The 13904-nt window shown below is 43.3% G+C and overlaps 1 protein-coding gene across 1 annotated transcript in view; it reads right to left on the bottom strand.

The window, feature by feature from the left end:
- igf2r (insulin-like growth factor 2 receptor) overlaps positions 1-13904 on the bottom strand; it is a 58919-nt gene that overhangs the window by 17094 nt on the left and 27921 nt on the right. The window contains exons 16-33 of the mRNA XM_080023559.1: positions 11770-11944; positions 11229-11344; positions 10115-10274; positions 9829-10005; positions 8511-8606; positions 7605-7706; positions 7333-7495; positions 6884-7063; positions 6428-6577; positions 5814-5995; positions 5641-5728; positions 5030-5245; positions 4794-4924; positions 4405-4508; positions 3511-3644; positions 2558-2754; positions 2345-2471; positions 309-440 (exon numbers count right to left, since the gene is read on the bottom strand). Of these exons, the coding sequence (XP_079879685.1) occupies positions 309-440; positions 2345-2471; positions 2558-2754; positions 3511-3644; positions 4405-4508; positions 4794-4924; positions 5030-5245; positions 5641-5728; positions 5814-5995; positions 6428-6577; positions 6884-7063; positions 7333-7495; positions 7605-7706; positions 8511-8606; positions 9829-10005; positions 10115-10274; positions 11229-11344; positions 11770-11944 (2630 nt within the window). The remainder of the gene's footprint in view (positions 1-308; positions 441-2344; positions 2472-2557; positions 2755-3510; positions 3645-4404; positions 4509-4793; positions 4925-5029; positions 5246-5640; positions 5729-5813; positions 5996-6427; positions 6578-6883; positions 7064-7332; positions 7496-7604; positions 7707-8510; positions 8607-9828; positions 10006-10114; positions 10275-11228; positions 11345-11769; positions 11945-13904) is intronic.

The following is a 13904-nucleotide window of genomic DNA, read 5'->3' as shown; positions in this document are numbered from 1 at the left end:
TAACACCAGGGTTGTAGCACAACCCAAACGTTTTGTAGTGTGTTCCAAATCATGACTTAACATTTTCAATGTTATCTTTATATTTTTATCTTAGAATATATATTTATATTTGTATATCTACGCACAAAAGGGGCTATTTTCAAGATATTCCAGTACATACATTTCTGAGGACGAAATTCAAGCACTTCAAGCGTCTCAAAGACCTGGTAAGAACCCTGTAATCAGTAGTCACGAGTCGCAGAAGCTCCCCATCAATGTGTCCATGGACGTTTAAAAGGTGCCCTCCCCATGGCATGTGTAGGTGGTACCTGTGCCAGAGCTGCATCCGGCGTTGACCACCTCTCCGCAGATGTTGAGGCGGAACATCTTCTTGGGGTTGTCGTGGTCGTAGATGGTAAACCCACCCTCCACCCTCAGTGGGTTCAGGTCAAAGAGGTGCCCTTCGGGGAGGAGAAGAACACAGTTTTAATAGGCTGAAGGTGTAAATAGGGAGGTGGGTGGCGTTCGGAGAAATTGGAACTTTGTGATGGTAATGAGTCCAGATGAACTGAAACAGGCTATCGGTAAAATAGCTTCAGATAATAGCTCCAATAGAAAAATATGATATCCAATACATGTCAGATGTTGTGTGTTGGGTGGATGACACTGCAAGTCCCAGAATTCTATTTCGGCTTGAGCGATCGTTGAAAATTCCAATAGGCGATCACTGGGGGGCAGCCATTGCCAATTTACGATTAGATCGGGAAGGGGGTGGGGGTGCACGCACATAGAACGTAATGGGGCAAATGCAGTCTCCCAGTTTAAAAAGTACAGGATTTATTATTGACAAGTATTTACACAAAAACATCTAGTTTTTACTAAATTAAGTCTCGACAAGCGACAGAGAGACATGTGTGACGCAGCACGGGACGGTAGGGACACAGGGTTTTTTTGTAACGGAATGGGACAGTTCAATAGATCTAAAATGAAAACACAGGAAAACCGGCATGGGAGTCAGGAACCAGCGCACCCACGCACCGCTGTCTGGAGGATCAATAAAAAAAACAAAACTCCAATTCTCTGATAGGTCTTTTCCACTGCGGACGTTGGCGCGTAAAAAGACAAGAGTGTCTCACTAAACCCCACGGCGCATTGAAAAATGATGAAAAATCATGCACTTGGCCGGCACGCATGGGGGCTCTGGCACACCACCACCTCCGCCCGGGCCGTCGGACGTATATGTACTCTTATATATTTATATTTACATTTATTTATATATTTATTGCCTCGTTTATTTTTTGGAGATTTATTTCATTGGCATTTTTATTTGTGTGCTACGTCCACATACATCCTCTTTGTGCGCGCAAGTGAATGGGTTGTGTGCACTGCTGCTCAGTCTGTTGCTCTCTGGCGCAGGGGTTACAGAGAGAGCGCCTCTCTCTCTCGCCGCCCCCTCTCTCCACTCCCGTGATCAGTTTCAGAAAAAGGTGAACAGCACGGTACACCGTTTCAATGCTGCGATTTTTCGTGGCGGGTAAAATAAATAATAATTATCAATTGCCGAATGATGGAGTCAATTGCCGATTTACTTGTCATTCTGCCCAAGCCTAATTCCATTGAAAATTTCTTGGTTTACCCTAGTCTTATATGCCATATGCCTTCTACTGATCGATCAATTTGTATTTCTTTTCCTTGGTCACTTCAATATGAGATCATTTTAACAAAATAATTGAACGGATTACCACTTTAAAGGAAAGCGGTTTGAGATATTCAAGTCTAAACGGATAATATATCAATCACCATGTCTAATAGTCCTGTATTAGCTGTCCATGTCAACACTGGTCAATAAATGATCGGTACTTGGAAATTCTATTTTATTTTTTCGTAACACCCACAACGCAGCTCTGGTACACAGAACTGTGTTGAGGGTGTTACTGGTTCCCAGTACACAAGCTTTATCTATCCAGATAAAGCTTGTGTACTGGGAGCCAAAGAACTGTTTTTCCCTGACACGACTCAAAGACTTTGACCTATGATGTTTTTGACTTATGGACAGCATTGCCATTACAGATAGAAATTCACAGAAAATAGGATGAACAATTTGGTGCTTTTAGACATTGATGTGTTACGTGATAGATTATTAAAAATTGCAAAATAATGCCAGCCTGAACATTTAAAAGTTGAATCATTTGCAATGATAGTGTAAAAAAACAAAAAATCCTTCCCTAGCAACTGCCATACAGACAGAGACTTGCTATACCGCAGCAAGTACACAAATGTGTGTGTGTGTGTGTGTGTGTCTGTGTGTGTGTGTGTGTGTGTGTGTGTGTGTGTGTGTGTGTGCGTGTGTGAGAATGGGACAGACCTGTAGCGGGGTTGGTGACCCTGCAGTCATCGTGCAGACTGCTGTTGAGAGGGCAGGCGGCCGCTGTGGACCACAAGAATGTGTAGACGCACTTCTCGATGGCCGAGATCAGGGTGGGCCGTGAGTCCTGGGACAGAACGCGAGGGGAAAGAGAGAGTGAGTAGTTGCTATGGACACACGATGGGTGCGCGTTCCCCGCTCGTTCCACCTCACCACTTTGTCTTTGTTGCACTGGAAGCGGATGACGGTGGTCTTCCTCCTGATGGTGTCGGGGCAGGGCTGGCCATTGCTGTACTGCAGCTTCAGCACGCTACGCTCCCAGGTGGGGGATGCATTCGCCTCCCCCAGGCTCACATACTCGGTGTTGTCCTTCAGACAGGCCGCTGCACCTGCCGGACACTTCCACGAGCCTAACACACAGTAGTACGTGTTGTTTCTAGGGCGGTCAATTCAAATAAAATAATTGGATTGAGTAAGTGTATTGAATGAACATAGAAGTACTTTTCAACATACTTTCATCAAGCCATTGTTCTGGTGTCTGCCTTTGTGTTATCTGTCTGTGTATGCAGGCTCTTTGTTAATCCATTTATTTTTATTTTGTCCAGGGTTCATTCTAGAATTACAAATTGAAATTCAAGGACCTTCAAGGAATTTTTTAAGCACTATTTTTTAATTTCAAGGTCTTCACAAACAACAAATACAGTATAATTATTTTTTGCAATCTTGTGATCTTCATCATTTTAGAATATAATATAATTTGAGTTTCATTGCCTGTTATTTATATTAGTATATCTATTATATAATGTATATATCTATATATATATTAATATTGTCATCTATGATATGTGTAAAAAAGTTGTAAAAGCGATTCTGGAAAATTTGTCTTATGTTACGATTTGAATAACAAAACAGGGGGGGCACTTCACTTTACAAGCACTTCAACACAATAGGGGCTATTTTCAAGATATTCCAGGACTTACATTTCTGAGGACAAAATTCCAGCACTTTCAGGACCTGGTAAGAACCCTGTTTACCTATTGATCCATGTCTGCCTATTATCATTCTTTCTTTGAATTCATCAGTTTATTTATTTTTTTTCCTTCTAATAATTTTTTTCATGTTTCAATGTTGACCATGTTCTCACACACACAAACAGCATCCCTCACCTCCCTGCTGCACCAGGGACCTGCAGATGTTAATGTAGAAGCGCTGCTCTGTGCTGCCAGTAGAAGGCTCCACCACCCAGTTCCTGCCCTCCACGGCTAGAGAGGAGAGGTCATAGGAGTGACCCTGGCCGTCACTGGATGCAAGACACACACAAACACAAACACACACACACACACACACACACACATGATACGATAGTTATAGTCAGACACTTACAAGGCAGAAAACACCCATCTATCTCTCCATGCATTTGATGATGCCCCACCAAGGTCTTTTGTGTCTGGAGTGGTTAGATATTCATGAACACTTGTGGCCAAATATAGTATTAAAAGGTGTTTTTAGGCTTATGCATTTTATGGTGACATGGATTTTATCATCAGGTATCGCAGGCATTTGTACTAGTGGTCGGCCGATGTGGGTTTTTCAATGGCTGATGCTGAGATCGGGGTGGCTGATATATAATGCCAATATCATGTTTTTGGGTTTGTTTTGCATCTGATAAAATACAACAATTTAATAATGATAACAAATGAGACACAAAATTGCTGAACTTAAACAAACATATATTTAACACTTATGTTATTGTCTGCATTGTCTCTGCAGTGCACTTATTTCAAAGCGTCATATTAAAGTCTTGTTGGGAAATAGAGCCTCTCCGTTACAGAAGTGCAGGATTTATTATTTAAGTAAAGTATTTACACAAAAACATCAAATTTTTACTAAATAAAGTCCCATAGCAACGGAACACAAGGGAGAAAAAGAAGAACATACGATGAGGTACATGAGAATGGATTGAGAAAAGAGGAAATGGGAAAAGAAAGAGATCATGCGGAGAGGAAGAAGGAAGTATGTGCGTGCATATACAGTAAGTGTCTGTGTGTAGGGATACTCACTTGTAGGAGCAGCTGGCTGTTTTGACCGGCACGCAGGCCAGTGCGGTGCGCCAGCTGAACAAGTAGGTGCAGTCTGGGGTCTCCTTGATAAACTCTGGCGCCCCCTACAGATGGGAAGCAACATCACATGACTTGACACCAATGGCGGAGACTTCGTTATGTAGCAATGTGGTCCATCATTTTCAACAACAACACACTTTAACATTTGAGTTTGTATCATGAAGATTGGAGGAATGGTTAGTGTGTTGGCTTATCAATTCTGGAGAAATACCCCACACCTGGCCTAAGCTGGCGGTTGCAGGCAAGATCAAATTTTATGGGGCAATAGTTTGTTTTAGGTCATGTAGGAAATTGGAGGGAATAGTGTAGAGCGAGAGAGAGAGACTCACAGGGTGCATGTCGGGGTGGCAGGAGAAGTAGATCTCAGTGGATCGCTGGTAGATCTTGTGGCAGGTCTCTCCATTGGTGTAGTTCAGAATAAGCTGGTCGCCCACATAACTCAGCATTTGAGACGCCATGCCTGGATAGGAAAGGCACAGGGAATTAAAAATTGTGAAAATGCAGTTAGAACGAGGCTATACTACACATGGTCCAAGTTGGACCCTCCATCCCCGGGTTGGTTTACCTGCGATCCTGTGGGTGTTGTCCGACACCTGGCAGGAGGAGACAAGGTCATTTCCCGGGAGAGGAGTCGGCTGAGTGCAGATTTCCCGCTTGAGCCCCCCGCACACGGAAAGGTGGTAGATGTACTTCCCGCTGGGCACGGGGTAATCTCTGCCCTTCAGAGAGCTCAGGTCGAACTCGTGGCCGCTCCGGGGGTCCCGGACACGACAGTCGTCGCCTGACGGGGAAGGGGGGATGGGTTTAGAAGAGTCAGTTAGTGGAGGTGCTCTACGACACTATGGGGAGGTTTAGAAGACGGGTTTCATCTAAATCAGGACTAGGGTAATCCTACTTACATTTTACTTACACTGAAAATGCCTGTCTGAGATGTTGCTTATTGGGTTCTAGGAAGTCCTAGACTAAGGTACTTAAGGATTAGTCAGCTTCTTCTGTCTGGTCTTGGTGCTGGTTCAGTTCAAACCAAGACTAGGGCAAGTCTGAGACTTCTTTAAACTATGACCAAGAAAGCCATTTCAGTGAGTCCAGATAAAAAGTGTGATTTAGGCTAAGACCAAATGGAGACCATCAATGTGAGGCTCTCTCTCTCTCTCGCTCGCGCTCTCTATCTCACACCTTGAGATTTCCTGATAGGACAGGCGTCTGAGGTCCTCCAGATGAAGACGTACTCGCAATCATCCTGCCGGTCAAAGACGGGGGAACCCTAGTGAGAGACACACAAAAACGTCATTACTTTTTCAGCTGATTTACTAGCAAGCTACTTCTTTAAGTTAATAAATAATACTCACTGGGCTGTCATCACACTGAAAGATGAGGCGTGTGGAGTAGCGCGCTGTGCCGGTGCCACAGCGGTCGCCGTTGCGATAGACGATGCTGACCGAGCCATCCTCCGCCACCTGCGGGCTGGACTGGACATAGCCCAGGTTCAGCTTGGTGCCCCCCAGGCTGCCGCAGGCCCCCAGCGGGCCCACTGCACGGCGGTAAGTAAGTCATCAGGGCAATACTCACGCTTGTATCTTTCACATAATACATTGCAATGTCATTTACATGGTGATACATAATTCAATTTTACATTCCTAAATTAAGGTCCTCAAAAAAAAAAAAAAAAAAAAAAAAAAAAAAAGGTATAAAGATTTAGAAAAATGAAAATAATATATTACATATCACTGTTACACTATAGTATATAGTAATATTGTGATACAGTATGCAATATTATATTAAAGTCATATAATATTATTGTATCACTGTGTACAATACAGTATGTAATAATATGACACAGTATCTTAAAGTTACAATACAGTAACAAAAAACAAGATAAAATAATAAGCGCACAATCAGATGACCGAAGAATCACAAAGTACTGAAGTATTTTGGGAAGTAAGTAACAATCTGAGGTACTGACCGGGACAGCCATCCACCGGGGGCAGCGGCTTGCAGACGTTGATGTAGAAACTGCGTGTCCGGGCCTGCGCCGAGGTGTCTATCGGCATCCAGGGGCTGTCCCCCTCGTCCCGCGTCAGGTGGCTCAGGTCATACTCGTTCCCGTGGGAATCTGGGGGGGGACGATGCATAGATATTAAGGTTGCCTCATCTTTCACTGGTATTGAGGCTGAAAGATTATTGTCCTGTCAAAGGAAATGATCAACTTTGTGATCTAAATTAAGGGTGATGAGAAGATAGGAACTCAAATGTTGTAATGACATCAGGTGTTCGATCTAGCCTGATATGATACTGTAAATTCCCATACAATAACTTAATGAACTTACTGGAAATCCTTATGATGGGCTTTTGAACCCAATATCATGATATATATGAAAACACCTCAAAATGTGGAAGGGAAAGAAATCTTGGTGCTTACCTGTCACCTGGCAAGCCACCGGCGCGGGGATACAGGCCAGCGCTGTGGAGAACTCAAAGAACACGTCGTGGGTGGTGTGTGTGTGTGTGGGTGTTCCCAGTTCCTCCTTCACTAGCTTCAGCTGGCCGAGGTGGGAGTCGGTGTCACACACAAAACTAATGGTGAACGTGTCCCTGGTCCCTGATTGAGTGGAAGTGAGAAAAATACATTTGCATGTAAGAGTTGCCTCATTTGCAATGTGGAATATCCACTTTTTAACGCTGAGCAGTAATGCACTGTCAGTTTTGAAAGTACAGTCAGAAAGATTCTTATTTATCCCCAATCTGTTGCTTAAAGGCTACAACAATACAAAAAAAAAAGTTTGAGAACCCTTACTGTTCAAGAACTGGGGACAGGGAGGCCTAATGGATTTAATTTGAGCTCATGTGCTTGAATACGACAAGAGTTACCTGTGGGCTTGTCCAGCTCTCCCTTGTACGTGAGCATGAGCAGCCCGTCGGTGGAGTAGTGGAGGGTCTTCTCTGTCCCCACGAGGCCCACGGGAGTGTCCCCCTCCAGCTCACAGCCGGCAGCCCCCGAGCCGCACACCGCCACGTCGGAACAGATGTTCACCTGCGGAGCAGGTGCGGAGAGCAGGTAGAGGTGAGGGGGAAGAGAGGAGCGGCAGTTAGGTGTGCCTTTTTGTGTTTGGTGTATTGCGAGTGTGTATGCGTGTCCTTACCATGAAGGTCTTGCCATTGCCCTTGGTCATATAGCCAGTCTTGGAGGCCAGGGGCTGGAGGTTGAACTCGAAGCCAGTGTTCGGGTCCACCACTGAACAGGTCTAAAATATAATACATGACGATATGAAATAATTTCTTTCTCTTGTTACGTGTGCAAGCCATTTTTTTTCAAACTGTCACGTCTCCTGATGTTTACCTTGTTTAGTTGCATTGTAAGAAATTGTAAAAAAGAAGGAAAAATGAATGCTAGTCACTGATTGTCGTGTTAAAATATCCTTGTCATGTACCACTGTCATAACTGTAATTTTGTTGCACTTCCCATCGAGCATGTTTTCTAAATTTCAAAATAGATATTTTGCGTTACAGAATTTAAGCAATACATTTAAGTTTGAAAGTTTACCAAAAAAAAGAGTTTATGGAAATTACTGAATTATAAATTGTACAATGTGTTTTTTGATACCTGTTTTCTTTTATTTAGTAAATAGCTCATCCAAATTTTCAATTAATTCTTACTGGCAGACAGACCCCCAGTCACCAAGTTATCCTATTTAAGTAGATGAATTATGTCTTTTGCAGAGGGAAGAAAGGTTTGGACGTGCTGCTCCAGACACGTGCCAGTATTTACGATTTTAAGTGTGAGTTTGACTTGTAGCTCGGTTGTATTCAGTCTTTTTTTTGTTGTTTACTTTTTGTTTGGTACCAGTTTTGTTTGTTTGCAGCTGTAAATAAGTCTGCACTGTGAGAATTTCAATGCTTCCTATTTTTGACCTTCTGGCGAAGCACATCATTACAGTAAAAAAGCAAACATATCACTGAAAACATATCGATCACGCCAGTGTGGAATATGATGAGCTTGAAGTTTTGCTCCCATGCTGCTACGCAGTTCTGCGTAGCTCTGGACTTACGTTGTTCTCGGCGGTTCTGATGGCGCAGGCAGCGCGGGTCTCCCATATGAAGTTAGCTGTGCAGTTCTGGTACATCAGGAACCTCGGTCCAGACGACTGGAGGAAAGAAAAAAAATAAATGGAACAAAACAATTCCAGCGTGTATCTAATAGCTCCTGTAAATAGAGGAGTTATGCATGTCTGTATTTCTCACCACACTGAGGTAAAAATAAAACATATAAATACTATAGGAAAATTTCGTTAGTGATATTATTCCAAAGAATAGCAATCGTAATGCATCGGGGAATCGGGATGCACACACCAATAGCTAACAGCTAAATTAAATCTGGACAAACTGAAATCTGAACTGATCATCTGGCTCACTGAAAAGAAACAAACATTTTCAACCCGACTGCAAGTGTCTCTTCTCCTCCGCCAACCACGTCCGTGTCCGCTCTGTACGTTCTTCTCTAATCTGACTTTTTTCTCACATCACAGCATCATGTTCCGTTTAACATGATTATATAATCTTTGATATCAAAATCCATATTATAACCATAGGGTTCACTACGATTACGGAGCGTGTACTGGTGCGTATTGGCACTTCTCACAAACTGCTGTCTCTTTTCTGCCCTCTCAAGTGGACATATCAAGCGGAAATACTGTAAAATATATCATATGTTATTGAATGAGATTAGAGATCCCATTAGAGATGACATTTACATTAGACATCACATTTATTTTGATCTATGTCAGAGAATATCACCTAAGAAAATACAGGAAGAATCGCAAACCTGCTTGTATGTGAATTTCCATGTTCGAAATCGAATGCTCATTTTGATCGATTTTTTATTTCAGATCGGAATCGTAACACCCCTATTAATAGATTTGGGCTTCCAGGTCGACTTTAACAATAGAGGAAATGGATTATCTGGACTAAGACCAGCACCAAGACCAGACAGAAGGAGCTGATTAGTCTTTCATTACCTTACTTTTGGACTTCCTAGTCTAGAACTAATTAATCTTAAATTAAACAACTTCTCAGAAATTCAGGATTTATTTACATAGGATTATCTGAGAGATTTGACTTTATATTAAACCCTGTCTGCGAAAAAAACGTCCCCTATAGTTTGTTTGGGGTCAGCAGAACACAGCAATTAAGAAAATCAAATTTTCCCAAATTAGGGACATCTAACATGTAATATAAAAACGAAAAAAATCTAAAAATTATTTTTTATTCTTCTTAAATATCCAATTTTAGTGAGAATTGAGAATTTTGTATTAGTATTCTGCGATACAGAAACCATATTTCCGCCTTCTGCCGAATGCCCTGACTCACCACGGCCCCCCTGGAGCAGACCAGGTGGATGCGTGTGGTGTAGGTCAAGTGCAGGCCATCCGATTGGCACGACAAGCCGTCCGTGAACTCCAGAAGCAGCCGGTCACGGCCCTCGATGATGGGCCCTCGCTTGGCCACCCCCATGTTGCTGACCGAGACGGTTTCTGTCAGAGTGCCCTACGAGACGGAGGGGGAGAGGCTGAAACATTGGTCTCAACAGTCTGCTTTAAATGAATCCGGATGAACAGGTAGGCGTGCGATGGTGTGAGAACTGATCTGGACGGACCTGCTGCCAATCGTACTTCATCTGACAGGCAGAGGCGTTGCGGTCACAGCCCGCAACGGCCACGATGGGACGACACACGTTGATGTAGTACTTCCGGTGGTTGTCGGGGTCGGAGAGATCTATCACTTGCCAGTTTCTGGTGGAGCTGGAGCGAGACAGGCTGAGAAGGGAGACAATTTGGTGAAAATTTAAAGGATAGGTTCACTATTTTTCACCCCAGGCTACATTAAAATGTTGGTTCCCATTATCAACTGTTTATAGTACAAATTTGCTGAACACTTTACTATTGAGAAACTTCCCACTCTGAGGCAGGTTCTCAATGTGCTTAAAGGGGACCTATTATACTCCTTTTCAACAGGCGTGTTGAAGTGAGATTATCCCCATAATAACATGTTTTAAGTAACAGTTATATAAGTTCTTATTTTAAAATACTTTTCACGGCATAACCTTTCCAAAGCTAAACGTTGACGACAGTAGGTTGCCGGTAGGAAACGGCATGACCTCCTGTTTCTATTCTCTTACTTTAGCATGGATTTAGCCAAAAGAGCTGATTTGTGGAGGAGCAAAAGTCAATAAAACGCTAAACCTAACGCAATGCACAGATTTTGGCCGCACTGCATTTACACACAGTGAGAAGCTGCAACAGAGTGGTAAGTTCCTCAATCGTAGTTCAGTTGAGAGAGGAAAATCTTCTCGCATCCACAAGATAAGCCAGCATTAGCATTAGCCAGCAACAGTGCTCCGGCGGGTTATCTCCCAAATAGGAGCCTTTCTGTGTGGAGTTTGCATGTTCTCCCCGTGCTCACATGGGGTTTCCTCCACCTCACATCAGTAAGGACCCCCACCAAAAACATGCACCCATCATTGTCTGACCAGCAATGGACATTTATCACCTGGTCCCCGGGCGCGTCCACGTATGCTGCCCACTGCTCCTGGCTGTGCCCCCGGAGGAAGGACAAGCCAGGATGGGTCAAAAGCAGAGAATCCATTTCACCGGCCACCATCAAAGCATGTGCATGTGTGTGTGTGTGTGTGTGTGTGTGCAAGCATGTGTTATAGTGTGGTGTGTTGCGTGATAAATAAAGTCTGTTTCTTCTTCTTTCTTCTTCATTACCTGGAGAGGTCGTACTGCTCCAGAGTGGTGGGGTCCGTCACCACACACTCGTGGGGCCTCTCGGGGCAGGCATAGGACGTGTACCAGCGGAAGTTGTATGTGAATTTGTCCTCCAGCTACAGTTAAGCAGGGAAAAATTGCATATAGTGAGGAGGGGAAGTAGAGAAGGAGGAGAAAAGGGAAAGGAACGGAGATGAGTAGTAGAGTAGGGTGACCCATGGAGTCCTGGCTAACCCTGGTCTTTTTTCCCCCCAATTAACCAGGATCTTTCATACACAATTGCTATTTGTTTGTACTACATAACTCCTCTTAAACAAACAATTTTAAATGCGGCAGAATAGATGACTACCCTAACCCTAACCCTAACCCTTACTTTTTGACATTTCACATGGGAATCTTTGTGTTTATTTGGAAAATTTCTGAGCCTGAAATTGCTTTGTTACTAAACAATCTCTGCACTTTGAAATTACAGGGACGTTTGATGAGCTTCGTTTGAGCAGCTTTGAATTGAGATTTTGGGGGGGGTGGGTTCTTGTTCTACCTGGTACTCGGGCGCGCCGGCACCTGCTTCCCTGTCGCAGAGGAAGGAGATGAGGGTGGAGCGCAGGGTGTGCTCCCTGTTGTTGTACTGGGATCCGTTGGCATAGCCCAGCTTGATCAGCCCGTCATAATAGGACAGGTGGGAGTTAAACTCCCCCAGGCTCCAGGAGTTGGAGCTGAAGAGAGGGAGAGGGAGAGAGAGAGAGTGCGAGTGAATAAGACAGGACAGGGCTCAAACTCATACAAACATATAAAGACAGCTATCAATGCCTAGAAATTTGGATTAAAAACAAAACAAAAAAAAAATCAATACTGACAGGATGAACTACTTCACAGGGTTATTTTTGTTCGTTCGTTTTTTTGTCTTTTTACACATTTCATGGTGCATTGACAGGCTTATTTTACAAAACTGGTGAAGTCAGTGTTGTAAAATATAAATTCACCCCTACTAGGGATGCCCCGATCTGATACGCTCACTGGATCGGATATCGGGGGGGAAAAAAAGTATAATCCGATGCCATCCATTAGCCTAAACTATCACGTAAATGCTTAACTAAAAGTTGAGCGACATGTGTCACAACCTACGCCACGGCCAGCGCACACTCCACCACGGAACATGGGGAGGCAGCGGAGATCTTAAAGCCGTGCTTCCGTGTCAACCTGGTGAAGTCAGACAAGCACCACCCGCTGTATCTACACACCACAACTAATAAGAAAACAATACCCATCACCAAAATAAATTCTCAACATAAAGCAAGAATGAAAAAAAAAGTTTGGAAATTCTTCACTCCGTAGAGACCGTGAAACACGCTCTGCGCGCTCACGCCTGAGTCCAGGAATAAAAAGTTCTACTCTTTTTTTTTTAGGATTCTGTTCGTGACAAGTCGGGTCGTTTCCATTTTACTCTTTGTTCATTGAGGAGGGGGGGGGGGGGGGGGGGGGGGGGGGGGCATGGGAGGAGCGAGAGAGAGAGAGAGAGAGAGAGAGGGAGAGAGGGAGGCAATTCAAATGTGCCTTAAGTAACATAGATAAAAAGGAAAGAGCATAGAAAAATTAACAAACTATAATATATAAGAAAATATAAGAGACAAAAAGAATAAAAAGGGATGTTTGCATGCAGAAGAATACATTCTTTTGGGTACTATAAATTATACAATTTTCTTTAAAAATGATTATGCCTATAATAAACAACAAATTCTAAAACATTGTTGTGTTTGTGACAAAGATACAGCATTTGAATGGAAATTCTACATCACACTTGTTTACTTGATACTCATACTTGTGGAATCAGTATCGGACATGAAAAAGAGGTATCGAGCCATCCCTAATCCTTACCGCTGAACCCGTTTTTGTGAGCCCCATTTTTTCCCAACATTTGTTTAGAATTGTGGGATATATTCAGCATCTCAAAAGAAGTTTAGTTTTGGATATTCCTGAGGAAAAATATTAAATATAGTATACTGAATATTAGGGTTACGGAGGTTATCGGTGTTACTGGTGTTACATGGTGGCATACGCCAATTACATTACTTGTCCAACCCCGTTGTTTTGCTTTTTTTGGTTGAATACAAATAAAACCCATTTAGTTAATTTTCACTTATCATCACCGACGTTCATCAAATAAAAAACATCAAATTGGTAGAATACTAAGTGTGTTATCAATACTTAGTCTGATGCTACAGAAGTAAAGTGTCTGCTTGTGCACACAGCAGAGTTGCGGCACAGTCTGCTTATCATGGGAGGAGAGGCCATAGGGGACCTTCGATCAGGTATACTGTAGATCTAAGGTCTGTCTCCCTCCATGCGTAATTAGTTCCCATGCCTAACGGGGACACTCGGCGGGCGTCCCATTGTAAAATGTCCGGTGTTGTCATGAGTTCATTAACCGGTGGGAAAAAATCCTCACTGTGGCATCCCTATTGTATATATAAAGGGGACATCTTGGCATTTCTGTTCAGCGCGCGCACACACACAGACACAGACACACACACACACACACACACACACACACACACACACACACACACACACACACACACACACACACACACACACACACACACACACACACACACACACACACACACACACAGAGTTCATTAAAGTTGTGCGTGTCTTGCAAGAACTCGTGTTCAC

Source organism: Zeus faber (assembly GCF_960531495.2).
Source record: "Zeus faber genome assembly, chromosome: 2".
NCBI classification, from domain to species: Eukaryota; Metazoa; Chordata; class Actinopteri; order Zeiformes; family Zeidae; genus Zeus; species Zeus faber.
Note: the sequence above shows the minus strand (reverse complement) of the source record. Positions and strands in the feature narration are given on the sequence as shown.